This window comes from Labrus bergylta, chromosome 12 (genome assembly GCF_963930695.1).
Source record: "Labrus bergylta chromosome 12, fLabBer1.1, whole genome shotgun sequence".
NCBI classification, from domain to species: Eukaryota; Metazoa; Chordata; class Actinopteri; order Labriformes; family Labridae; genus Labrus; species Labrus bergylta.
This window is the reverse complement of record NC_089206.1, coordinates 10,662,384-10,689,453: the sequence shown is the minus strand read 5'-3', so window position 1 is coordinate 10,689,453 and position 27,070 is coordinate 10,662,384. Positions and strand designations below refer to the sequence as shown.

The following is a 27,070-nucleotide window of genomic DNA, read 5'->3' as shown; positions in this document are numbered from 1 at the left end:
ATCCTAAAAGGCTCAATTGATAGTGCATTGTAATCCAGAGAGAGGTCAGCTTTACTTTAGGACACTTCAGGATCAGGATGTTTCATCACACTATACAAATGCTACAAACTTAGCTTGCCTATTTTTCTTTTACATTTGGCTTGTTTACACAAAATGAGATGCAAAGTGTAGGCTACTGCATTTGGGATTTATCTGAACCCTTTTCTTACTCCGTAATCCCTTTTATTTCCTGGTTGAGTATAAACTCACCACACCCATATTCATTCAAATAGTCTATTACACTGCATTGCCACACCTGTCTCACCTTTTGGCTTGTGGTTATAAAGCATTCTCTTACGTCTACATCCATACTAACATCTAAGGTAACAGAAGGCCTATTTTTAATCCACTACATTTTGTTTACTTAACCTGATACTGTAAATTATAACTGCATTTATCAGTACTCTGACCCGTTTCTTCAAATTTGATGTTTAAAGTAGTCTGTATGAAATTTGTGTTTATTTATTAAAGGGTCCAAATACCTGCACAATCAGTATTTCAACTGTTGATACTTGAATCAGATTTGACTAATGATACACCCGTTCTTGTCTTATTAAGAAATCAAGGCTTTTACTTATGATTGAGTGTTTGTATTGTAGTACTGCCAGTTTCAATTGACTTAACGACACTGAATACTCCACATGATCTTATCCCACTTCACCTCCAGCTGACCCCCATGGAAATAATGACACAAGATTCAGGTGTTAACCTGAGTATTTATTGTTGTTGTTGTTTTTTGTTTGTTTTTAGGCGGGTACCTGTATATTCTGAATGGATGATGGAAAATCCATCCTGTTATTTTGCATAGGTCTTGCCTGTCAGTGGACATCCGCCACCTTTAGGGATGGAGAAATCAGTACATCACAAAAACCATGCAGAAGTAGTGAAAGGCACAATCACCATACTTTAGATATCAGATACACCAAAATTTACATGACTATATATTTCATTTGCATGGGAGGAGGGGTGTGCTAGTTGAGATGTAACATGGGCGAAACCCCAAGTGTTTAAAGCTGCCATCATTTCAGGGCACCACAAAAAACATAAAAGCTTGCCAGACATTCAACGCCTTTCATTTAAAACATCCTATTGGTGAACAACTGTTCTAATAACAATACAGGAAAATACAAGCATATTCTATTTTACTGAAATAATATAATAAAATGTGTTTTTGTTTTTTTATTTGTCTCCTGTCCACATCATTTAGGCTCACCAGACTCTATTCCCTCTCCCCATTGTTGTGTCACATTCAGTCATATACCAAACCATTGCTTCCAAGTGTGTGTGTGTGTGTGTGTGTGTGTGTGTGTGTGTGTGTGTGTGTGTGTGTGTGTGTGTGTGTGTGTGTGTGTGTGTGTGTGTGTGTGTGTGTGTGTGTGTGTGTGTGTGTGTGTGTGTGTGTGTGTGTGTGTGTGTGTGTGTGTGTGTGTGTGTGTGTGTGTGTGTGTGTGTGTGTGTGTGTGTGTGTGTGTGTCAGATTCATCACCTCTATCAGCTTCATTTAGAATAATCAACAGAATACATAATAGTCATCTTTATACAGAAAACATAAATTCTCATAATGACATCATAAATTAATAGATAATGGCAGATGTTAAATAGAATAATTATTGATCAGATTATTGGCAGAAATGAAATAATTGTGGTATATGATTCAAGAGGAAATAGTATAGCTCTCTGATCGTCTAGATGATCTAAAAAAAGACAAGACATTCCCAAGCCATACAAAATAAATCCCAACTTTTTTGCCTGTACCATTAACCCCCATATTAAAACCCTGTCATTCAAGCCTCACAAGCAGCATCCATACAGCTGATGCGGTGCTACCCGGACCCTCTAGAGGGCAGTGTTTGCCCATGGCACATCAACTTTGAGTCCAGTGCTCTTTTTATAGTGCATCTCAAAAGTGATGAGACTGAAGTTGGAACAGAGATGCCACTTTTGCCCTCTGAAATGCCCTCTTGATTTGATAATGAGCACAGAGGTGAGGCAGAGAGAGAGAGAGATAGTTCTTGTTTGTCCTATATCATTCAAGACACAACGTTTTGGACTCTAGTCCTGAGGGAGGCTTCGACATCTACTGGAGCGTTGTGAATTGTTTTGTAATATATATATATATATAAATATATACAAGACAAATAAACAAGAATTACTCAGTTCTTTAAGGAGTTTCTATCATTTACCATGTCAGTACACCTTCTCACACACAATCGGAATCAAAACAAAAAGAAAAAAAAAATATCACACCAAAAAAAAAACAAAAAAAAAAACAAGCACACGGCACACAGCTAAAACTTTAACTCACAAAAAGTATGACAGTGCAAACTTACATCCATGTCTCATATAATTTACAAACATTAGTATACACTTCAGCACCATTGTTTACTATTGTTGTTGAATACACATCAGTAAGCTAGATCTCTAGTGGACACTGTTAGTGCTGGGTGGGATGGTGAAATAGGACAGAAAGTCATGGAGTAAGTGGAGGTAGCACATCTGTGTTAAGATGATCGTTTTTCAATGTGCTTGTATGGGGAATGGGTGTTGGTGGGCTTTGAGGAGACTTTTATCCTTTTTTTTTGTCCCAACAGGTATCAGTGCTTTTCAGAGAGAGAGAGAGAGAGAGAGAGAGAGAGAGAGAGAGAGAGAGAGAGCGAGCGAGAGAGAGAGAGAGAGAGGTTGATGTATGAAAAGGTCATACTTACTTTTTGGTGTTCAAATTAAAAAGATCACGGCACACATTTTTGGATGAAAATGACCAATGTGTGCCGGGCACAATTTCTTAAGAGTACAGACCACACTTTTAATGATCATTATGTTGTGTCATTTGTTATTTGCGCGCATTTGTTTAACAGGTACATCCTTTCTTTTCTTTCTTTGGTGGAATCAATGCAGACAAGAGACCACTAAATAATAGTATGATCCATAAGACAAAATGAGCAGAAAACAATCTAACAAAACAAAATAAAGAGTTGCCACCAATACCACTACACACTTACTGTAACCTGCCATTCCCTGTAACCCAAAGGCAAGCCCTGCATCCTTTCAACTCATCTGGAGTTCTACTCCATAAATAGGGCCAAAACTAGTTTTCATATTAAATGATGTAGCCTTATTCAGAAATGAAATATGCAAGACAAGGGCCATTTTCTAATATGCTCAGAGGGTTACAAAACACTTTCCTGAAACCATTTCATGTAAATCGCATTCCTTTGAATCTGGTCTTAATTTTTTATTCAATTACTCTTTAGTCTGTTTTGCTCATACTCTCACCATCTTCTACTTGCTCCCAACCTTTACAAAAGTGAGCTGAGAGAAATATCACCACATAATGTTTCCTAGAATGAAACAGGTTGCCCCATGTTTCCTTGACTGTTAGAAAAACACCTGTTGAATGATTTGACTCTCACACTCGTCACACATGGTATTTCCCTCCACCTTTAACGGAATAAAACAATAATCGCCTGTGAAATAAGTAAGCTTAGAAGACATGATGAGTTGTTTTCTCGTCAAGGCATAATTTGTCTCTGTCTTGCATTGTTTCCACCCGTAAAATGGTAAAGTACTTCTTATTAAATACCTCAAACTATTATCTCAAAATTAAAGAGAATTTAAGGGATTATAAGTTTTAATTAATGAAACATGCCTCAAGGAATAGTTAAAGAAAAAAAAGAATATTCTACGAGGATAGGAGGAAAAATCAAAAGATCTAAAGTTTTTGTTTTTTTTCAGATATTATGTTACTAAGTCAAACCTGTATAAATACCTTAAAGATATTTTAGGTTGTTTGGATACTGCAATGGACAACAAGCATGATACATGTCTAAGCAGTTCTACTCAGAGGGCGTTGTTTAATTCAACAGAATGGGTCCTAAAACTAGCAGGTAGAGTCCTTTTTTTGGACCAAAACTAAAAAAAAAGCTACTGGTATGTGGTATTTGAGCTTCATTTTATACAATGTAAAGTGAATATGCAGTGGGTGGGTACATTTAATCTTATGTGTCTTGGAGTTGACTATGCACTACTAATGCCCTCAGAGTAAACGATGCCCCCTGGTTGCAGGGGGTTTTAGTGGCAGACGTTGCGCTTGCTGGGCTGGTGAAGGAAGGAGTTTCTGGTGAGGGCTGCGTTGCGGGGGACCTGCTCCCTGGTGAGGTTTTGGCGGTGGATGCGGTTGCGGCCCAGATGGCGCCGCTCAATGCGGGCTTTGCTACGCTGGACCCTCGCAACTTGAGTGACCTTGGCAAGCGCCCCAGCCTGGGCTGCAGCTCCACGGGTCACCCTGGTGGGCATACCGCCGTGGGCAGCGGGGACTGCAGCTGGTTCAGCCACTCTGCTGCAAGGAAAAATAAGAGTGTGTTACAATGGAGTCTAAATTAAGAGAGAAGGGTCAAGTGTATCTCGCACAAATGGTGCTACATTTCTCACCTAACGCTGCTGGCCAGGCTCACGATGCTCTCCTCTCCCACCACAGACAGGTTGCCGTTGGAAACCATGGACAGGTTGTTGGAGGAAACGTACACAGACATGCTGGGGTGCTCAATGAGCAGGTCCTCCATCGGGCTGGCCTCCGCTGTGGCTCCCTCTGCAGTGAAACAGGGGGGAGGGGTGACAAACCAACTCTCATCCATGCAGCCTCTCTCTGGGCCTGACCTACCCCTGCTACCCCCACTGCCCCTACCCTCACTTCCAGAGGAAACTGACGGGGTGGAGGAGGGCGTGGACAGTCTGGCCCGTCTCGGCGGGGTCACGGATGTAGTGGTACCCAAATTTGACGGGCTAGCGTTTTGACAAAAAAGGGCTTCTGATGACGCTACTGCACCTCGTGCCCGGCCTTTGTGTGTCCTACGGCGCTTGTGAGGCACATTTGGAAGCAGGACGGGGCATTCAGTCCTTGTATGTTCGTCTGGATGATTTGATTGGTTACTTTCTGGGCATGATTGTGCAATTAGTGGGGCTCCTGTCCCTGCCTCCGCCTGCATCATGCAGTCAGATTCTTCTGAGCGCATGGCAGCAATGGAACAGCCAAAAAGGACAAATGGTTAAGGGGACAAGGAGGTTAAAAAAATGATTTAAAAAAAAAAAAAAAAAGAAAAGCCATGCGGGATGAAGTGGGCAAATTTGGGGGGAATCACATACGCACGCGCACACATACCAGTGTGGGGAATGTAGGGGTGTTTAAATTTATTGAAGGAGGGGGAGAAGGAGGGTAAGGAAACAAAAAACATAAGAGTCACATCATTAGTTGTGTTGACCCTCTAAGGTTGTGATTATGTCAGTGACATAATGCTTTTACTCTGCTAAGAGCTACTTTTATGTTGCTTTTGATGATTGACTGACTAACTGTACGGGCAGCAAATCAAATTTAAATACTCAATAGTTGCCTTTGTCATGAGTGAGATAATACACAAAGGGGAAAGGGGATGTATGTATTTTTCCATCATCTGACAGACACCACGCTTCTTGCGGCAGCCATATGAGCGAGTGAAGTTGCGGCACATCCAGACTGATTCTTCACCTCACCCCATCATCCCCGTTATATACTTCTACACTTCTAATGTTAGTTGTGTTATTGACATGCAAGATAGAACAAAGAAATATTTCTTATCTACCCACTGTCTTCAATCATAAAACGGAAACTTTGATATTTTCCCAGCTTAGAGTGGCTCTTCTATGCAACATCCACCAATCCCACCCACCACTGAATTCCCTCTGTTAAGACTCACCAGGCAGGTTGACAAGCATCCATCCCTCCTCATCTGCCTCCGTAACACATGGGTTGGGTCCCTTCAGCTCAGCTGCCACCTCCTCTACTTCGCCAAACAACAGGTTGCTCAGACGTTGGAACATGACTGCTTGTATTGTCAAGTGTTGATGACTCGGGTGCTTTTTTTTTTAGTCCTCAACAAAGACGAAGCTATAGCTGCCTTTATGATTTCTTATTTGTGTTTTTACGAATCGCTGTTGCTGCTTTATGCAATTCTGTGACTGATTTTTTTGTCAAGTGAAGTTTTGTTTCTTAACTTGAAGCCCTTGCTGGATCTTGGTTTTGACAAATAGGTGTGGAGAGGCTTCAGTAGTGCAAATGTAAGGTTTCACTTGGTTTGGAGCAAAGGCCTGGAAAGAGAGAGAGAGAGAAAGACGGTTGGTAAGGGTTAACACATTTCTTTAAAAAAAATCTACCAAAGAGCAGTTTGTCATTGGGTCAATTTCCTGCATCTCAGTGTCTGAGCAATGTGTGTGCTAAGAGCTGTGGGTTATTTAAGGACACATCACAGCATGCAGGAACTATCTTTTAGACTTTAACCTCAAAGCCTTTTGATCTGTATTGAAAGGTTTGTACTAATCACGTTGTACGAAAATAGAAAATGTTTTTTTCTAGGTGTACAGACAAATGTGGCAGGAGAGCTTCTTAAATCAACACATTTCCAGGTTCCATTCAAATTTCATAAAAAGTCCTGATGTTGTGCGTAAAGTTAACATGTTTTTACAGTTAAAATTAGTTTCAAAAACTCAAAATCCTCAGTAGAATTTTTTTTCATGTTTCATTGACTGCCTTTTTCACCACTTGGTGGCAGTACAACAATCTTTAAAACATAAATATGACATAACTAAACATTGTAACATAATAAAACACTGACTATCTGTCGGGTGAAATATCTGACCAGATTATAGCTGCTACATGCACCTGCAACGTTGTGTGCCGGTTAACCGAAAGAGTGACCTTAAAGGTGCTCAAATGCGGTGGAAAAGCATCTTTGCTTTGTCACTGTGGTTGACTTGTTTAATGGTAATTTGACCCATCTTTGATATAAAAATATATATAATAATTTGGAACTTGATTTTGCTTCATTTTTTAATGCAGCACAGCTTTAAAAGCTACACAGGAGATAAAGAAGTAATTAAAACTTCAATTTAACTGAAGAATTTGGCAGTGCTGAGATAGAACCTACAAAAAAAATCAAAGTTTAATATGATAAATAACCTGATGTGAATACCACTGTCAGAGAAGAACTGAATTACAATTTGTTTTAATTAACAAATTCACCAAATCAAACAAATTGACAGTGTAGTATGTGAAAATGCATAGAATAACAGAGACATTACTAATGGTGCAATAGCAAAGGACAAGTGCCTGACCTTAATGTGAACATGATGATGTAATGTTGAACAGATGTTTGAACAGCCATTGCTGACAAGACAACCCCACCATGTTCAAAGGCTGACTTCTATTTACTTAAACCATATGAGAGCAGAACAAAAGTGACTGAAGGGAGCAGAGAGTGCAAATCTCTACCATATCTCCTACAGCTTGCTGAAACATTTAAGTTGTCTTTTGATTGCAGGCTGTCTACCTGATTATTGTAAATCATTTTTTTATATTGATACATGTCTTAAGGTAGAAGAGATTCATATTTCGAACATAATTTATTTAAGTACACAATATGTTTGACACCCAGCCAGGTCTGTTTTTAAATTATTATGGAAACCCAATATGTACTGCTGACATTCCCCTGCTAAATGTGTAGAACAAGAAATGACAGAGGTTAATAATAATGAGGGCGCACGGATTAAAAGGTGAGACTTGTATACAGAGCAAAGAGACATGAAAGGAGATGTGCATGAATGCCTGATGGGAAGCTGTAACTTTCTGTCCTTATTTGGACAATTGCCATGACTAAGAAAGGGAAGAAACATCCTCTGTTTATCTACACAGACTCTTCTACTTGTGTCAGCTGGACTAAAAGCCATTTTAACAGATATAGATACTGTTGAACTGGTTATTTGCATGGGCACTTATTTGAAATAAGAATAGATATTGAGAGTCAAATGAAACTGGAGGAGAAAGGGGTTCAAAGATTTGAGAAAAGCAGCAAAATCAGACACCTGTTTAGTCTTCTGTCTTCTAATATGTTGAAACTGCGTTCCTTAAGGAGTATGATATACTAACACCCTACATCATGATTAAAACATATAAAATTAATTAGTATTAAAAAAGGCCTATGTTTGTTTTCGGAGCTTGCAGAGAAAACCCAAAACAATAATAACCTGAGTCTGAACTGAGTTTCTGAAGTCAATCCTCAGCTACGAGATTGTTTTAATGCATTCCTGGACAAATTTAAATTTAAGTCAGGAGGCTGTGACAAATGAATAAAGACAAACAAACTTTTGGTAACAGGGCTGGAGGGCTGCTTTGCATAAGGTGCAGCATATATTTACAAAACACACAAGCTAAATACAGAAAGCAACCTCCAGTTAAAGCCATTTTATCAGTTTGGTGACTGTACAAACTCATCCAGGCTATCTTGGTGTAAATATAGCTAATGATACTGACAACACATGCACCAGTAGACGACTCACCACTGATATGGCTTCTATTAGAGGAGACCTTAAGACATGTTGAGACATTATCTAACCACTACCACCCATTAAGACTGATAAATGTCATTGGAAGTTAAACAGGAACAAGTGGACTAATGATTTCATTAGTCGTACCTGTTTTTTTCCTTTTAAATTTCTAACCTTTCCCACTTGTTTTTCTGTTTTATTCAACTCTTTATAGCCTAGCTGAAGTAAACAGTGGGATTTGTTCATGTCTGGTGTTTACAAAACATTCTTTTGAATAGGCAATGTTTATACAGGCTCCTCATTTTATAGGATAAGCCTTTATTCTCTATTCTTAGAATGGCTTTAAAACAGCCACCCTGAGACAACAGGTTGTTCTGGTTTCTATTTAAGAAGAAAATTTGAAACGTAACAATTTAGAATAATCCAAGGATTCAAATTTCAGCAGTCCTGTTGGCTATTTGAAGAAAAAGAATCCCTACTTGATTTATTATTCAGTTATCCCAAAGAGCACAGAGAAGTCATAATTTGTGATTTATTAAATTATCGCACTAATAATGGTTAAAAGGCATAACAGCACATCCTCCAATTTAAAAATAATTGTACATGTATTATGGTCTTTTTTTTTTTTTGTTGGTTTGTCTCTTTAAAAAAAGTGGGCGGGACCTTTGCTTGATGGGCGGGGCGACGCCAAATGAAAACAAGACGCAACAAGACGTTCATTTACGTCACGGACGCTTACAGATCCTAGAGAGGCTTCAGTCTGTTTGGCGACCGGAGGAAAAAAAATAAGGCTCAATTGCAATCGCAGGGAAACTGTAAAATGTTATTAATGTTTACGGTTCGTCATTACAAATTATATTCTGCTATAATAACCAATGTGTGTGCGATGGTTATTGTCGACTGTTATCGTCTGAAGTTGAAAACGGTATAAAAAGGCTCATAGCAACAATGTTTGCATTGCAAATCGACAGAGACACCTTTATGTAGGCTAATCTAGCAAAGTCAAACCTCTACCCCGGCCTTAGATTGCCGACTGTCAGAGAAAAGACAGGACTATTTCTGTAGGGTATCCAGGTTAGACATGAATTAGGCTGTCCTGTATAAGCCCTACAGCTGAGGGGTCAAAGCAATGACAGTTGTGGCTCAGTGACACTGCACGAAAGTCATCGACTAGATAGGTTAGTAACAATACAATTAAAACTGATATTTCTTCTGAATAACATGAGTGATTTTTTTTTTTTTAACAAAACCTTGCAGTCTACAAGGTCCGCCTCCCAGAAAAAACATCAACATCCGCCATCGACTAGACTCCACATCAGTATTTGGTGCAATTTACAAAACATCGGCTGCTGGCAACCTGTGAAATAATATGAACACTGGCGTCATTTTTCAGGATACAGGACGTCGAATGGACCTAATTTAGCCTTTCGTTTGGGTTTCTGCTTTCAGATCTTTGCTGACCTAATAATAGGTCCTCACGAATTATATCACACAGCAGTCAAGGATAGCCTACCCCTATTAATGAATCCGCTATAAAGACAAGGACATAATCTCTACATCATTAAATAAAGGCTGATTTGTGATATTTTCTTCAGATAGGCTGAGGTCTAAAGGAGAGACATTGGCAGAGACAAGTGTAGCTCGATAACCTACCTCTTAATAGCACATAGCCTCAAGACAAAACACAACAAGTAAGAGATTAAAAAGTACAGAATAGCTTACCTGCCTTTGCAATGTTTTTCAAGTTGTAAACGAGATCTCACACACAATAGAAACGACAAAAATTCTTAAAGCACAGCTTTAGATAGTCTTCAAGTGAGGTAGTTAAAACACCATAATATAAAAATAAAAGGCTTTCTTCTTAGAAGAAGATCTTCGTGTAAAAATGTTACACTAATTATTTTTTTTTAGATTATAACATCTGCAGCTTTTTTCCTCCTTTCCTTTATATTTTCCGCTGCAGATTTTTCCTTCTGTTTATTGCTGCCCCCAGCTGATCCTCGGATCAGAATGTAGAACGTACAAAACAGCTGATTGTGAGATCACAATACGCTCGACCACGCCCATTCCCCCGCCCATATCAAACAAACCAGCCAATCAGAATATTACACAAGCCACAAGCCGGGCCTCTCTAGGTAACAGGGTGGGGGCTGGGAGGCAAGTGGAGCTGTCAACCTGCACCCAGATGGAGACCCGGCTCAGGGACTGATCCCGGATCAGCTTCTACTCTCACCATCCCTGATGTTTTCAGTCAGAGCTGGGGGATGGGAAACTGATGCCGAGTCTGTGTTAACATAGCTTCATATAACATATTTCTCTTACTAGAAAAGATTAAGATATGCTGACAGCGAAGTGATTGAATTGACAACTTGATTTTTTTTTCCACTCCATGTATAACCCACAGAAAATATGTGTATAGACCGTTGTAACCAAGCTGTTACATCAACTCCCAGATAAACTCTGGACCCAAGAGGGATTGTATTTATCTTCGTGTTGTATAGATACGTTATTATATGGACGTTTTCGTTTTGGGATGTTTCTGTATAATTGTATTGCCCTGTTAAATCTTGAAACTCTGTCACAAGAGGAAAATATGCAAAGGCCATAAGGTTACCATGTTTCTGTCATGATGTGCATGATTTGAATACTGCATCTGCTAAAAAGAAAATACAAATAATTTACAGAAAAGCATCCTGCCATATATAGGCTACACATTGCAATTATTAGTGAGAATACAAATTCAAAAAATAGATACGTTTCTATGTCCTGTGATACTGTTACTTTAAATTTCATTTGTAAATAGACCTTTTCCCCCTCCCCCTCAACATCAGCGTTTTCATTAGGGAGGACCTCCACATGCCACTCATTGTGTACCAACCAATCCGAGGTTCTTTTTCAGAATGCAGTATTTGTGTAACCAATGAGCTGTAGAGTGGTTTTGAAAGCCCCTGGTGGTCACCTTTACACCCTGCAGTCTGTAAGTCTTTGACAAGACACTGCCTTTCATTACTGCAGAATGAACAGATACTGTTCATGTAACTGTGTGTGCGTGTGTGTGTGTGTGTGTGTGTGTGTGTGTGTGTGTGTGTGTGTGTGTGTGTGTGTGTGTGTGTGTGTGTGTGTGTGTGTGTGTGTGTGTGTGTGTGTGTGTTTTATGCATGTTAAGGTTGGAGATCATCCTGGTTGTGTTTGCGTGAAGTGCATAATTCTTCAGTGTTTTTTTACTGGGATTTTAATTGTCACTGTTTGCTTGTGTTTTTGTAGGCTGTACAACAAGTGTGTGCTGAAGAGCATGTTTACAACTGCATCAAAATGATATCACTCAAAGCGAATCGTTATTTTTTCTTTCATCGGAAACACGGAAAACTATTTATTGCAATACCAGTCTGGCCATAACTGGTCATTTTGCGTCTTCACAAAACTGGTTGGGTCACTCAGAGGACACTTAACACTGGAATTTTTGACGGTTTTGGATTCCTTTGATGACAGTCCTCCTTGATTACAGTAACTTAGCCCAGTAGGAGCCATCATTGTGAAATCTATAGTATCTGATAATAATTTCTGAATTTAAGAAATCTATGTGTAGTGAGTTTATTCCTGACTGTATCCGGTAAACTGTGATGCTATTAAACTTTGTTTGTGATCCTAACGCGTCTCCTCTTGGAATGCTCTTCTATAAGGCTCAATTCAAAATGTCTTCATTATAGCATATATGACTACTTTATGTTTCTGTGCACTTTGCTTTTTGTTTAGTTCCTTCAGGCAAAAAGCACAAAGTGCTCAGTTACTTGCTAAGAATTCAATAGTTTTACAGATGATGTAATGCTTTTTAAATATGATGTAATACATAGCCTTCTAAACAAAAGCAAAGTGAAATAAAGGAAAGTAGCCAGTAAAGTGTACTGTAAATCTTTTGGTTTGGTGCTGCAGTATATGTATACAGCAAACAGCAGCATTCAGCAGAGAACCTGAATTGACAGGGTTTGGTTTCAGGAATGTGCTTCTCACTTATACATGTGCATGTTTGTATGCGTAATCAGAACTAACTTTTTGGGTGGATGCCTTGAACGCAAATTGAAAACAAATGAACCACACCTTACAGCTAGTGAGTAAGTAAGCTACTTTTTTCTTCCCCCTAGACTGTCACGTTATTACCTGAACAGTGAGAGATGATCGCACACATGAGCTTTCTAAAGGCTGGATGATAAGGTTTCAGCCTATACAGTTACCAGGTGCTAGGCAACTCACACACATGCACACAACAAACACACACAGACACTTTGTCAGAAATGATGATATCCCGGTAACAGAACAAGAACAGTTTGTGCATTTGCGCCTTAAACTAATCATCAGACAGGAGCCTAACTTGTCAAGTCCTGTCCTTGTAGAATGTATTGCCACTTCATTATATATGAGTCACAATTGATGCAATGGAAGGTATTTGACATAATTAGTCTTAAATGTGAACTTGTGAATGTGATGACAAACATTTGAGATGTATCCGAGCTTCAAGACACTGTGAACACAGAAAAACACAGAGAGAAGAAGAGAGCGTTCTCCACTGTCTGCGTCTTTATTTTCGGTCTATGTCTGAGCTTTCCCTGATGTTGCCTGACTTTACAACATTCCCACAGTCTCCCCAAGCTGGTTGGATAAATAGGTGAGAGTTCACAACAGTGTCTCCCTCTCTCACCCCCTCTCCACCCTCCCCTCTGTGTGTTTTCATGGTCAAGAACGTGACACGCTGCTCTTATTTAACAGCATGCCTGCCCTTGCCCCAGCTGACACAGCCAACTACGGTATGTGCTTCAAAAAAGTCCGACCTGTGGGTTGTATACACAGCTATTTTGTGTGTTGTTGAAGAGCAAGGTGTGGCGATGGACAAGTTGACTCAGAAGTCTGGCTTGTAGTCAGTGTTGACGTTGAAACGGACAGTAAACTAAAGCCCATTGATTTGAAAACAACTCATCCCTTCCTTGAGTGGTAAAAAAAAAAAAACCCTTAAGGAAATAAAGTGACAGGGTGACATTTTTTTTCTCCAAAATAAACAACTCGAATATTTGTGTCTGTATCATCATGGAGAGGATTAATTTAAAAAAAGTGAAACTACAAGGAAGTAAAGAGTCTTTCGATAAGTTTAATTTGAGATGTTTTCCTGTATGCCCCCAGTGACCCTTCCGCAGCCTCTTTTTTGGTGCCTCTCTCTCCTCTGGATGTCAGGCCTCTGTGCCCCTGCATGGCTGGCTGCGGGCGGATGATAAGACAGCAGCTAAAAGAAGATACTAGGTCAGGCCTTCTCACTGTGTTGCCATACTTCACATTACCAGTGTGGCTGTATGCCACTGCAGGTTTTTTTTTCCTTCCAGATTGCATATCTCTATATGATGCAATTTGATTTTATTAAGAGTTAGATGAAAGAATTGACACCTCTAGAACTGTGTATTTAATATGAAGCTAACTCAAGGAGATGATAATCTGTCTTTCTTAACATGTAGTATTTTGTGTGTTCCATCCGCACACAAAACAAAATGTAAAAAGTAGAGTCTTTGCCCCTCTTGAAGACCTTTGAGCTGTGCTATCGGCTGCAGTACTTTTAGCTAAATGCTACCATGGCATAGAAACAACAACACAAAAGGGTCTATACGCTTATTTCCAGTGTTTAGCTTGTGCTTGCATTTGCTCAGTACAGCTGAGCCTGCTAATTTTGCATGACTCTTTTCATAAACACGGGTACCTCATTCACTGAATTATCGATATGATGTTTGCACTTATTTCAGTCAAAGGATATAAAAAAATTGGAATAAAATAGGAAATATTTTACATTTCAACCTGAAAACAAAAGCCTTTTGGCAGCTTTAAAGAAAAAGCCAGGGGGTAGCAAAAGTCAAAAAGCATTTTTGTCTTTTTGGAAGCACAAACGTCAGTAAAATAGCAATCCACACAATAGTTGTAAACAAGTTTCAACCTAAATCGAAGTCGTGGACTGATACGTATTAGTTTTAAAATCCATGCTACAACTTCTTATCTCTGGGTCAGTGACTCCCTGGAATCTTATAATTTCAAGTTGCTATAGGCTACAAGCAAAGACTCCTGGTAGTCACCTGGCTGCTGGTTGCCAAAAAAAAAGGTTGCCATACAATGACCACTTGCTGCTTTTACATGTCAGTTTGTGTGCACATGAACCAGGCAGCCATGCTAACAAGAGAGAGGTAGAAGTGATGGTAGGTGCATCGTCACATTTGGGAGTGCCTAATAGGCTAGCGTTTTCAGTCATGCGAAGTTAACTAATGGATGTATCACTTGCTCTTTAAATAATGCTCGGTCAAGAGATCGCTGCCAAGATTTCTAAACTAAGATTCAACATGAAGAGAACAAGAGTATTTCCCTGAATGTTAAGTCATTCCTTTAAAACGCTGGAAAGGGTTCTCTATCTGCAGCTGCATCAACATTCCCTGCATCACAAGAAGCAACTCTTTGATAGCTCTAAGGCAAAAGACACATCCGAACTGCAACATGAAAACTATCATGATTTTTTAAATCTCACTAGGGATTGTGGAAAAGGAACATCTAAAGTTCAACTGTCGGTTCATGCAGCTGTTGCCAGATTTGTTGCCCTTGATGTTCTGTCCAAGTATTTGTGTTTGTGGATATACTTTTGAGAGAGACACTATTGTTAAGTAACCAAAATGAAAAACAATTTGAAGATAAAATTTATATGAAAATAACCTGCAGATTTAACACCCCTAATGTAAATATCTAAAATTAACTCAGAAACAATTAGCTGCAGGTGTAATGTGTGTTGCATGCCATTGAAATTTAGATGATGTAATCTATAATTATCTCTACATTTTCTCCATATTGGATTCTATCACATTAATAATTTGAAATGTTGACCTTTTAGCTGTGGTTTTCTGACTGTAACGTCTGGAGGCCTGTTCCAATAGATAAAGGACTAATTTCTACATGTCATATTGCAAGCTGCCAGGCCGAACATGTTGCTATCATCAGTGCCTGACAGTCACAGGACAAGCCTCCCCTCACATACATAACACTAATCTGACTACTATTCCTTACTCAGCACAGGCTCAACATAGGGGACCAATCAACAACAACGAGTCTCCTCTCTGCAGCCAGGTGGCTTTCATTTTGCAGGCAGATCCAAGAGGCGGGGAAATATTAGTCTGTAACTCTTTCTCTCCTTCCTTCATTCCCTTCTTCACCCCTCATAAAGCCCTCATGCCATGCGTGTATCCCATGGGTCTGTCCCTACAAGGCTTAAGCAAACAGGGCCTGGAAGTAGTGTCCTTGGCAAGAGTGTGCTGATAAACACCACCTGAGTGAGGACAGGCTGTGCTTTCCAGAAGGGGCTGACATCCCCTCATTCACGCTCCCCTGGAGGCTGAAGCTGAAGCATAACAAGAGAGTTATTTTAAATTCCCCCAAACAATTGAGTTACATTAGATGCTAGGAAAGTACTGAATTTGTGTCCACCACCTGGGAAACATTGTGTTGTAAAGTTCAATTTCAAGGCATGTTGGTCTTCATCCAGACTATCCACTCCAAATAATCCTTCGCCCCCCCAAAGTTAGCATGGGAAGAAGATGAGCCTCTTGCTCAGATGATGACCCTTCACTGATACAAAAACATGACCAGCAGGCTAAATAAAGCTCAGTGCAAGGAATAAACCAAAGAAAATCAAGTCCACAAATACATCAGTTACTTTTCCATTCATTCACCCAGACGTCAGTTTATAAAACAATAAAAAGCCCCTCTCTAGTGGCTTAAAGCATGAGAGGGGCTTAAAGCAAAAAAAATGTATTCATAAAAATATCAGTTCTTAATTTAGAAAGCTAACTTACACAAAAACACACACACACAAGGATACACACTGTAAATAAATACAAATCAACTCAAGGTCAAAGGCTGAAACCAGTGTAAAGTTATGCTCTGAAGTCACATAACTTGACCTCAGCCAGAACCAAAAATATCTTTCTCAACTGTCGTCTCCGACAGAGGATGCTGCTGCCCAAATTTCAATTGAAAAGGCTAAATTAATAAATAAGAAGATGAAGTTAATATAGCTTTTAAAAGTTATATAAATAAATAATCACAGTCTTTTATTTATTTATATAATTTGAAATGTTAAAAATTACTTTTTATTTATTTATATGCACTTAATAACCTTGAGTTTCATCGGAGAGTCATTTCTATTTTCCAAAGAATTCATTGTTTGAATAACTTTTAAATGTATTTTTCATTAGCCTACTTAGGTTTCTGTAGACAATTTACATTTTTACTTCCCTTTATTTTCCCTTGACGCACACACACATGCACGCGTTCATATTACATTTTAGAGCTCTGGGTTTGTCTGTCATTCAAACAATTGTAAGAGTTTGGCTTGAAATTACATAACTTGGCCTCAGTCAGAATAAAAAATATCTCTCCACCGTCTCCTCTCACGGATTCAGTTTTAGATCAGCCTTTAAGTATACGTGTATTTCCTTGCGATATCCAGTAGGGGATGTAGCTCAGTGGTAGAGCGCATGCTTTGCATGTATGAGGCCCCGGGTTCAATCCCCGGCATCTCCACTCCTTTTCGCATCGGATACTATATCATTTATCTTCCTATCTTCTGGATGAAGCGGTAGCCTCCTTAGATTAAATGAAAAAGTTTGACACAAAATGTGGAAGAGTCACACTAGGCCTGTGAATTGTTTTTCGACATCATTTAATGTAGACTATTCTGCATATTTATCAGCACAGACATTCATATAGATTATAGGACCTAGAAGAAAAAGGCTGACAGTGATTGGTATCATCCTCCTTTTGCTATTGATGTCCATTGTAGCAGGACACACTCTGAGAATCAAACTTTATTCATGTTCTTTTTTGATGCCTTTACTTGCTTAGCCCAGGTATTATGTCTGTTTTGAGATAAAGGTGTCGAGGAAAATGAAGGTAGACCATCCTTATTTTATCTGCAGGTCAAATTGCTGTACAAATGCCATACATATCAAGATACTTAATGACCCTAAATTAAACAGTGTGGGCGATAAGCTAAAGGTTTCCAAACAGAATAGCCAGCACAGGTCAGCCTGAGTCACACCTGAGGTGTCCTGACAATTAAATGTCAGAGGTAATCTGTTTTATACACTTTAAATTCTCTAAATCAACACATAGGCTATATGGAATATCCAGGAAAAGTACGAGGTAAAACATGGTTTCCTTGTTAGACAAACAAATCAAAACAGGTGATACTGAGGATATGTTACTTTGCATCACAAAGCCATTAAGGCACATATTGTATTTCCCAACCTGAAATATTAATTTTTATTGCTGAGTCAACAGACACAAGAGATTAATGTTGTTATTCTTTAGTGTGCAACACATTTTGTGATAACTTTGTACCTGAACAGTGATACTACATCAGTACTCTTTGCACCATTTATATCCAGCTATAAATATTATAAGCAATAAAAACGAATATCTTGCTTCTAGTTCATATTCTTACCACTGACCTGGAATCCCCAAATGATCTGTTTATCATTGGTCTTTGATCGCCCCCTTCTGGTTCCTCTCAGACTAGTCCCCCTGTAGATCATTTCATGGTGTGAACTGTAGGTGGCGCCACTTCTTTGTTTATAGCTTTCTCAAAGTAACAGCTAGGGGGCAATGTTTCTTGGAGAAAATTTCAGGAAAAAAAACAATGAATGAAGACGTAGAGCAGGGGTGTCCAAAGTGCGGCCCGAGGGCCATTTGCGGCCCTTGAGGGGATTTATTGCGGCCCGTGACTTCAAATGAAGAATCAGAAGATTTTGAGGCCTTGATTAAGATTGGCACATTATCTTATTTTTCTTTTTCATGTTAACAAGGGCTGAACAATATTCCTAAAATAGAAAATGTTTAGTAACATGTATGTTGTTTTTTTTTTTAAATCTACAGTTTTTACTATTTTCCACATTTTTTTGTAAACTATGAAAAAAGATGTATGCAAAGTTTTTGCAAACACGTGGACTGTTGTTTAACCATTTAATGACCTGAGCTAAATGCAGAAAGCTTTTCCAAAGAAATGAACCACGTTACAGGCTTGATTCTGAGAAAAAAAAACCATCAAAATATTTGATTTCCTTTTATTAAAGGGTTTCTTTAGCAGGGCTTTTGATTCTGATCTACAAAGCCTTACTATTTTTTCAACTATATTTTAAAAAACCAAACCTGTGGCCCGTGAGCGAGTCTAACACGACAATTTTGGCCCGCAAGAAAAAAAGTTTGGACACCACTGACGTAGAGCATTGAATCATAGCATCGGTAAACTAATGGTTTTAAATAAAGGTTTTGGGATTTATTTAGTCTGAATCTTACAAAATTTACAAAAAAAGCAAGTGAGTCACAGAATAACCACAAATAAACGAGAGGAGAAACCACCTAACAGAATAACATTTAAAAACAGCAGTCGTGTCGTGGGTGTAAGAATGTTTCTGATTCTTCATGTAGCCTCTTCCACAATGTTAGTGTCTCTCAGTCGGAACATAAACAACTGACCATTAGATGACCTTCAGTGGTGCCATATATTACATCAAAGGGTTTCTGACTGTGGTGTCTGCATGCTGTCCAGATAAGGTTAGAGCAGACACGCACACATAAACACTAACACAGACACATCTGGCCAAATTCCAACCTTTCTGGCATTTCAGGGAGATTTTAGCTCTTAGTGTGAGTTTTTTAGTGAAAGAAAAGCAAAAATGTTATAATTGCATCTGCTATGTTATACAGTTACACACTGCATGTCAAACGTTCTGGGCTAAAATCATCTTTCATCATTTCATGTAAAACAGGAAGTTACCACCTGACAGTCACATTATGTTCGAGTGTGTTTGCTTAGATGTTACTCTGTCAGTTGTTTTGTCCAATGTTTGATTTGGCCATCATGCCACAGTCATGCTCTAACCAAATATAATCATGTTCAATAAATGACCTGGTGATGATAGAAGAATTTAAACAACAGGAGCATTTAATGAACAGTTCATGTATGCAGAAGAGGAATATTTAGTAAATACAGAACAGGCAGTTGTCCCTCTCAGTTTCACACTAGAGCATGAGGTACATTTTGCTGATGATTTGAACATAACATGTTTTAATACAGGCAGAATACTTGATAATGAGAATTTCTACAACGTCTTATTGGCACATCTTTTTTTCTTTTACTTATTTTGGTTTGCTTGAAGAAGAGATAACTGAGAATGCATCTTTCATTCTTACATTTTCAGAAGGATACATTAAAAGGAGCTTGGCTGTTTATTCATTCTTTTTTTTAGACATTAAAAACAGTTCCTGCTTGAAGGTAATTGCAAATATACTTTTATATACCCAGGACATTTGTACTGCATGGTCAGCAACAGGGGGTGCCAGAGATGCTCAAACCAAACAAATGAAACACTGATCCTACATTTCTGGTCACAATTTTTCTTGTTTAAACCTGCAAACAACTTCCAGTATTTTATTGAGTTTATATTAAGTTTTTTGTCCTTTTTATGAGATTGAAAACAATCGGAATATTACCCAACAAAATAATGTGTGGTACAAGTAGAGATAAAGCAAACGCCCTACTTGTCTCCTTCCCCAAAGTGCCTTAATCTAATGTGTGTTTGTGTCTAAAGGAGAAATAACAACAAAGTGTATGTAAAAACCAAAGAGCGTGTGTGTAGGAGTGAGTGTCTGTACGACCAGCTCTGCATTCCAACAGGATAATCTTATCTCTCTCCTGCTGAGTTTATGGACCTCTGAACCTGAGGGGCAAGACACACACATGAACACACACACTACATAGACACATGCCTTAAAGAGAGTCATCAGGCAGAAGTGGTCATTTTGAGACCCTCCCAAATGTAAATAGATTGCCCTGATTTACAGGGCACAATGGCCTTTATGATGGTGCAGATCCTCCACACACACATCTGAGTTCTTTCAGATTCACCTAGAGTGGCACTGCATCATCACAGCAGCAAATTGGGATATCTGCTGTCTCCTTTACATCATCACATGGACAAAGAGAACTTGGCTCGACTTGATCATCCAGGAAAAACAACCTGCGTGAACATCAAATGTAAATTCACTCGAGTGATCGTTGGTGTCTGAATGAACTCAATGCCAACAATGAACCTGATTGTTAAAGGCCATCAGCAACAGGTTTTTACATGTAAAACACTGCATTCACCTGTGTACTTGTCACTCAAGCAAAAGCATTTGTTCAGCCACAATAGGTGTTAGGGAGTTGGCTTTTTGTAAACATATGAAAGGACACTGGAGTACAGAAAAATCACCAGCCACCAGTTTGATCTGTTATGAAATAATTGAAGGTAAAAACACAAACACAACATTTTACTGCAGCATCTTACATCTTATGAAATCCCTCTTACAGAACATATTTTCCTCAAAACCGCCATGTCTGATAAATAAAACCTATAAATGAATCGGTAAGAGAAATATTTGTTAAAGCACAAGCAGATACGTGATGATGTTAGATTCTGTCATACCAGGCAAATTAAAGGAATCAAGAGATTATTTTACTCCACAAATAAAATCTTAAACTCTTATGAACCGTTTTGTTGTTGATTGTTTAACACATTATTTCAGTTTGAACTAAGCACAAGAGTTAACTTTAAGTTTATAGGATTTAGGGTTACACTTTGCACTTTTTTTTTTACTATATTTCTGAGTGTTGACTTAAATATTGCATTTTTTAATCAGTGCTATATATAAATGATGATAATTGTTGTTATTGTATCTACTAAAACACTCCGTTTAAAACAATAACTACTGATACTCTTTAACCTATTAAACTTGTTCATTTTAAGCTAATTAACTCAAAGAAGGTGACCATTCTTTACTTAACAAATGATTGCATCACCCACAATGCAACTCAACTACAAACACAGTTGGAGATTAAGTTGTGTTGCACAACCAGCAGCTTTTTTGCAGCAGGGATGAAGAGTGGGTTTTTTTTTTTTTAAGTCTTTTTCAGACATCCAACAACCACCTGTAACTCAACATACATACATCCCTAAAGGCAACTTGCATGCAACCATCTGAAGCCACAAAGTGTTTTATAAACGTTTTTATTTTTGATAATACAATAACTCCTCAAAACCTATAAAGTTACTTTAACCCCCGCCCTCCCCCAACCCACCACCCCCCCAAAAAACCAAACAAAAAAAACATTCAATCAATTTTACTGTAATCATAGTTTACTGTAAACCATCTTTACTTACAAGAGCATACTCCTGTTTTTCTTTGCCCTTTATCACATTTTCTCTCCACCAGGAGTCACTACTCTCTTGGGTTTACATGGGTGAATTAATACAGAAAAATACAACAATTTCATGTTCTGATATAAATCAAACAAGAAATGGTAATCATACCCTCCTTTGCGTACACAATTGCACGAATAGAAACTTAAACAAGGTGCAGTTTTTTTGTATAACACCTTGAACACACATATATGAATACAGCATTAAACATGTTGTGACTTAATGGACATAATTTAATGGTCTCACTTTACAGACTACAATACTTCAACAGGGTTATGGTCACCAAAAGTTACATCAGAGGCTACACATGGAGAGTGAAACTAATATGAGCAAAAGTTTAATTTAATTAAAAAAACTGGCACTAACATTTTTGTACAAAATACTTAATGTTTTAAGACATCATGAGTACTGTAACAGAGCCAGATTCCTTACAGCAGGGGGTCAGCATCCAGCATTTAGCGTTGGTAAAACCTTACTAATATTACCTGGATGAGGATTTTTCTTTTATTAATTTTAGTCCGAGGATGTTCTAGCAGTTTGAGTCTCTGTGTGGGAACATGACTGGTTTTAACCCTGAGGCTGGAGAGTAAAGAACATCTGTTCTGACTGAACAGCAAACTTTTCATGTCTTCACGTCCTCTTTGTGTCATGAGGTCACTCTAACCACGTTGTAACATAAATTGTCTGCAGACAAACCTCTGAAGAGCAAACCCAACAGTGTGTAATCAGCTGTTTTCACTCTTACTGCCTACTGTGTGTGTGTGTGTGTCAGTTCAGGTAAGCGTTTTTCATTTCGTTGCATATTTTTTTGTGGAGAAAATCAAAGACACACACAAACACTTCAGAAGTTTAAGCGCTCTAACACCGTTTGACCCACACCTCAGATTACTTTCTCGTGTGTCTTTGCTATTTGCTTCTTGTTTTTACTGCTGTCCTGCCCTCGTGACCCCCAGTCTACGTGGCGTCGGCGTCAACAAGCGCTCTAACGAAGTGTGAACTTTTGGGCATGCAGTGACAGTGGCGCCTTCAGACAGGTGCATATAGCCCCATCAGCGGCCACCGTGGAGCATTTACACTCTTTGAAATGCTAAACAGGACCCACTCAAGTCTGAGACATTCCTGCGTAACGGCTGGCACCTGATTTCTCACAGGTTGTGTGCATTAAAAAAAAAAAGTATTGCATAAAGAAATGTATCACAGCCATGAAATTCATGGACTGGTAGCCTATTTTAGTCATAAACTTTCGGTGCAGCGCTTTACTTACTGTTGTCATAAAATACAATACGGAATTTATGAATGTATGATTAAAAGTATTAATTTGCAATGACATGAGGAAAAACGCAGTGAAATAAGTTTTAATAGATAATGAAGAGCATTTACAGGCCATATACTTGACTAGAAAAAAAAAGACGAGGTCATTGTTTAGAGCCCATTTCCTCTCGGGGCATCATTATAGGCTTCTTCTTTTATGTCACCTAAAGGCACAAGATTATAATAGGGCCCTGTCTGGGTTAACGTCATCAAAATGGTCCTGACAGCTCGGTTAATTTTACCTTAAATCATGCTGTGAGCAAGATGGGATGCGGTGCCTCTTTTATTGACACTACCTTATTCCCCGCAGAGAGACGCAGAAAGAAAGGCTTGGTGAGGATGAACCAAGCGCCTTGTATTTTGTGCTGGATAAGAAACAGAGCGTTTGTCTCATGTACCTCCTCAAGACGTGTCCTCAACGGGGTGCGTAAAAGCTCCGGGGCACACACAACGCCAGCGTTACATCAGACACTGGCAAAAAAAGAGGTCTAAATATCCAGGTAATTTAAGGGTTTTAGGTAAATTCCGTTCAAATTAGGAATTTATTGCTTTCAAGTTAAGCCAAGTATATGTAGGCTTCGTGTTTCTTTTCTCAGAGTTTAGTGAGCATCCACAAGTCTTACGTTTATTTTTTATCTCGTTCATTTTTAAAGTTGCATTTCTTGCATTGATATACAATTAATGTTCATTTGAGTTTAAACTAGATTGTTTTTTGTGTAACTTCTGTCTAGTAGTTGTTAATTTTAATTTAATGATCGCGCGCATTTAACATCAAATAGGACCTACATTTTGAGTGGAATTTAATTCAAAGTAGTGCTATAATTTAATCAAGTTTGATGCCAATAAGTGCATCTCAGTAGTAACAAGTGAGCAATTGTAGCCGTGAAATGCGCAATTAAATCTGGGCTTTGCAGCAGCTTTTGGCACATTGGGCACCTGTGGTGAATGGGGCTGCTTGTGGCGCCCTGACGCATGGGGTGTGTCTTTGGGCGGATTAGTGCCCACCCACCCCGCTGCTTCTCACTTCTGCTTACTATATGAGGAGGCAACTTTGCTGGTGGACAGCAAGACTCAGCGGAACCTCGGTAGTGTGTTTTGTTACTCACATAACTTTTCGCTCCGTGCGGTAGGAATCCACTGTTAAAAAAGGAGGGCACTTCGCCGTTAGGTCAATTTAATCAGATTCTTAAAATCCAGACCTCACCATGCCTCGGTCATTCCTTGTCAAGAAGTATTTCTCCAACAAAAAGCCGTACTTCAGGGAAAGTCAACTGGAAAGCCAAACAGGTATGTTTCTCCAATATCATCTATCTGTGTTGTTTTGTTTCTGATTGAATTAATCACGGACAGCTTGTCATCAAAAGAGATATTTACAGAGTGTTTAGAACAGAGCCATGTGCCAATTCAGAATTTATCCTGTATAACAACAAATGCCCACCTGCAAAATGTGCTAAGTGAGAAGCTAAGTAGGTTTTGAATGCAGGCTGATACAAGACACCAAGAAATGAAAACAAGTTTTGTGCTTCATTAGGTTACATGTCCATTAAAGAGACAACCCACCTGACTTCCTTTCCTGTACTCAACAGCTTTTGTCCCTGAAAGCTTTCCCCGGGCTGAACTTCCGATGCAGAATAACAGCTCAGCCCTGACCTGCTACCCCACCAGCCCATTCTTCAGCAGCACAGACACCTTGCCTGCACCTCTGTCCCCTATCACTTCGGTGTCCCTGTCCCCCTCTCCGCTTCACCCGCTGGACCTCAGCAGCTCTCCCTCCAGCAGCAGTGGCGAGGAAGAGGAGGATGGCGGGCGTACCTCTGACCCCCCCAGCCCGGATATTATCGGACACATCTACCACTGCCTTCACTGCAACAACAGCTATACCAGCCTCTCTGCACTATCGCACCATCAGATGTCACACCACCCGCACTCCCTTTCTGCTCCCTTGCAGCAGATGCCTTCCCTACCAAGTGACGTCTCTACACGCCCGGCCTTCCACTGCAAACACTGCCCCAAGGAGTACAACAGCCTTGGAGCACTGAAGATGCACATCCGCTCGCACACTCTGCCTTGTGTGTGTCCCACCTGTGGCAAGGCCTTCTCCAGACCATGGCTGCTCAGAGGACACATTCGCACACACACAGGTATGCATTTAAAGCCGCTTTCCGTTTGTTTGTCAAAGTGATCACGTTGTTTACTTGTAAAGGTAACAGCTGGTTGCACCATGTACTCATTGATATTCATTGATGTCCCCTGATGTAAGCAAATTTTATCGCTTAGCATGGCTAGAAGTTATCTCATCTACATGAAAAAGGGCAATCTGCATTAACTTGGAGAGGTGCTCCTGCTCTTCATTATTGCCAAATCAATGACCAGAGGACAAACCTTTGGCCTGCAAAAAGTGTTTCCCTGCCTCTAATCAATATTTTCCTCTTTTCCCAGGTGAGCGTCCCTTTGCGTGCCAACATTGTAACCGGGCCTTTGCTGATCGCTCCAACCTGCGTGCCCACCTGCAGACACACTCTGAAGTGAAGAAGTACCAGTGTGGGTCCTGCTCACGGACCTTCAGCCGCATGTCCCTGCTGCACAAACACAGCACGACTGGATGTTGCCCTGCCTCATAGAGTCACATTCCTTGAACTACTTGATATGAGCCATATCAAGCCTCTCATTGGTTCCGATCCCCACCTGATCAGAGCCAAAAAACCCAAAGGAACAACACTAGATGGGACAAAAAAAAACTGGAGCTCTGTTACCATTTTGTATAGAAATTTTGTATAGACTTATAGTGCCTTAAAAATGTCTCTATAGATATATTGGATTTTTTTAAGGTCAGCAGCACATTTCCTTACTTCATCCTGCCGTGTGTGTTTATGTGTGTGTGGTTTGAGGGCAGCTGGACATGCAGTTAATCCCAAGGAGACTCCATCGGTGCCGGCCGGTCCGGGACTCTGGCCATGTTGCAGCTGCCTGGATGTGTGTGTGTATGTGGGGATGTCATTCCTCGCCATACAATACATACATGGCATGTGTGTGTCTGTATGAGCAAGTGTGTGTTGAGACAGCTGTCTGTGTATGGGGTGCTGTGGAGGCAGGGTGCTGAGTGATGCAGCTCTACCCTCGGCAACAGGTGACTCGCCTGATGCCACATTCATTGTGTGTTAACAGTAAAAGACCACTTAAACTTGACCAAAGACACAACATGTCTCCTCTAATAATGATTTTTACACTCACAACAAGATATGTTTTTTTGTGAAACTCAGTTTTTATGAACGATTTTTGTTGTTGTTGTTCATGCATTTCAAATGGGAAATACAGTGCCTGTTTTCTGCCGCTTGTAAATAAAAGCTTTTTTAAAAGAACACCTGTGACTGTGGACCTCTTGTGTTAGATTTATTTCAATTTCAACAGGTTTTGTAGTAACCCACAACCTAATGAGTTCAGTAGAACAGACATGACAGATCCTGAATGGGAAGATAGAGCAGTGTATGTGTGGGTGCATTAGGAGGTGCAGAGACAGGTTTGTGTGATGTTGAGTGATAAGTGGAGCACCTGCACACACCTGCTGGGCTGCCAGCACCATAAAACACACTGGCTAACAAGGGAACCACATGCAGAAGAGGGGCTGCTGAGAAGAAACACTATATCAATAAAGTGAGTTATAGTGAAATTACCATATTAAAGGAAACTCACTGACCCAATTCCTGCAGGAAACTTAAAATCCTGACCAACATTTATCCCTAAAGAGCAAGCTTCAGTGCAGCCATCTGCTGCACCAAACCTTGGTCACCTTACAGGAACTCTACCTCAGTGCATATGAGCACCCAGCTGAGAGCTAACATAAAGGGTGCACATATGGCAGCAATGTGTCTACAGTCTCTGTTGCCCTCCTGACCTACACACACTGACGCCAGCATGTCTTAGTGAGGTAACAACACGTGTCCTCCAATAGCTCTCGGTGTTGAGAGGTGGATGTTCGGGAGGGTAGTTGAGAAGACTCTCAAAAAGCTTGGGATCAGATTGCATGACTTAGCTTGTTCAATACAAACAGCAACAGAAAGAATGCG

The 27,070-nt window shown here is 39.6% G+C and overlaps 2 protein-coding genes and 1 non-coding gene across 7 annotated transcripts; 2 read left to right on the top strand and 1 right to left on the bottom strand.

Annotated features, from left to right (window-relative positions):
- Window positions 1-743: 743 nt before the first annotated feature.
- On the bottom strand, window positions 744-10,409 carry LOC109992346 (tumor protein p53-inducible nuclear protein 2). 5 transcript variants are annotated; one of them, XM_020644903.3, is made up of 4 exons: window positions 10,111-10,409; window positions 5,766-6,156; window positions 4,468-5,038; window positions 744-4,375 (listed from the first exon to the last, which is right to left on the bottom strand). In XM_020644903.3, the coding sequence occupies exons 2-4, from the start codon at window positions 5,887-5,889 to the stop codon at window positions 4,108-4,110; spliced, it is 963 nt and encodes a 320-aa protein (XP_020500559.2). In that variant the 5' UTR covers window positions 5,890-6,156; window positions 10,111-10,409; the 3' UTR covers window positions 744-4,107. The 5 variants fall into 5 exon arrangements, with proteins under 5 accessions (XP_020500559.2, XP_065817150.1, XP_029135361.2 ...); XM_065961078.1 differs by having other exon boundaries at window positions 744-4,372; XM_029279528.2 differs by having other exon boundaries at window positions 4,468-5,035.
- A 6,496-nt stretch (window positions 10,410-16,905) lies between these two features.
- On the top strand, window positions 16,906-16,977 carry trnaa-ugc (transfer RNA alanine (anticodon UGC)). The gene has a single exon. It is a non-coding gene; the product is annotated as a tRNA-Ala (tRNA).
- A 7,073-nt stretch (window positions 16,978-24,050) lies between these two features.
- On the top strand, window positions 24,051-26,365 carry snai1b (snail family zinc finger 1b). The gene is made up of 3 exons (XM_020644909.3): window positions 24,051-24,293; window positions 24,593-25,147; window positions 25,446-26,365. The coding sequence occupies exons 1-3, from the start codon at window positions 24,212-24,214 to the stop codon at window positions 25,625-25,627; spliced, it is 819 nt and encodes a 272-aa protein (XP_020500565.1). The 5' UTR covers window positions 24,051-24,211; the 3' UTR covers window positions 25,628-26,365.
- The last annotated feature ends 705 nt before the right edge of the window (window positions 26,366-27,070 follow it).

What these genes read in the sequence shown, in the direction of transcription:
- snai1b (XM_020644909.3), top strand. Translation starts at nt 24,212, where the DNA reads ATGCCTCGGTCATTCCTTGTCAAGAAGTATTTCTCCAACAAAAAGCCG. An exon ending in TCAACTGGAAAGCCAAACAG is followed by an intron (nt 24,294 to 24,592) that starts GTATGTTTCTCC and finishes TGTACTCAACAG; the next exon opens with CTTTTGTCCCTGAAAGCTTT. An exon ending in ACACATTCGCACACACACAG is followed by an intron (nt 25,148 to 25,445) that starts GTATGCATTTAA and finishes CTCTTTTCCCAG; the next exon opens with GTGAGCGTCCCTTTGCGTGC.
- LOC109992346 (XM_020644903.3), bottom strand. Translation starts at nt 5,889, where the DNA reads ATGTTCCAACGTCTGAGCAACCTGTTGTTTGGCGAAGTAGAGGAGGTG. An exon ending in GATGCTTGTCAACCTGCCTG is followed by an intron (nt 5,039 to 5,765) that starts GTGAGTCTTAAC and finishes CCATGCGCTCAG; the next exon opens with AAGAATCTGACTGCATGATG. An exon ending in AGCCTGGCCAGCAGCGTTAG is followed by an intron (nt 4,376 to 4,467) that starts GTGAGAAATGTA and finishes TTTTCCTTGCAG; the next exon opens with CAGAGTGGCTGAACCAGCTG.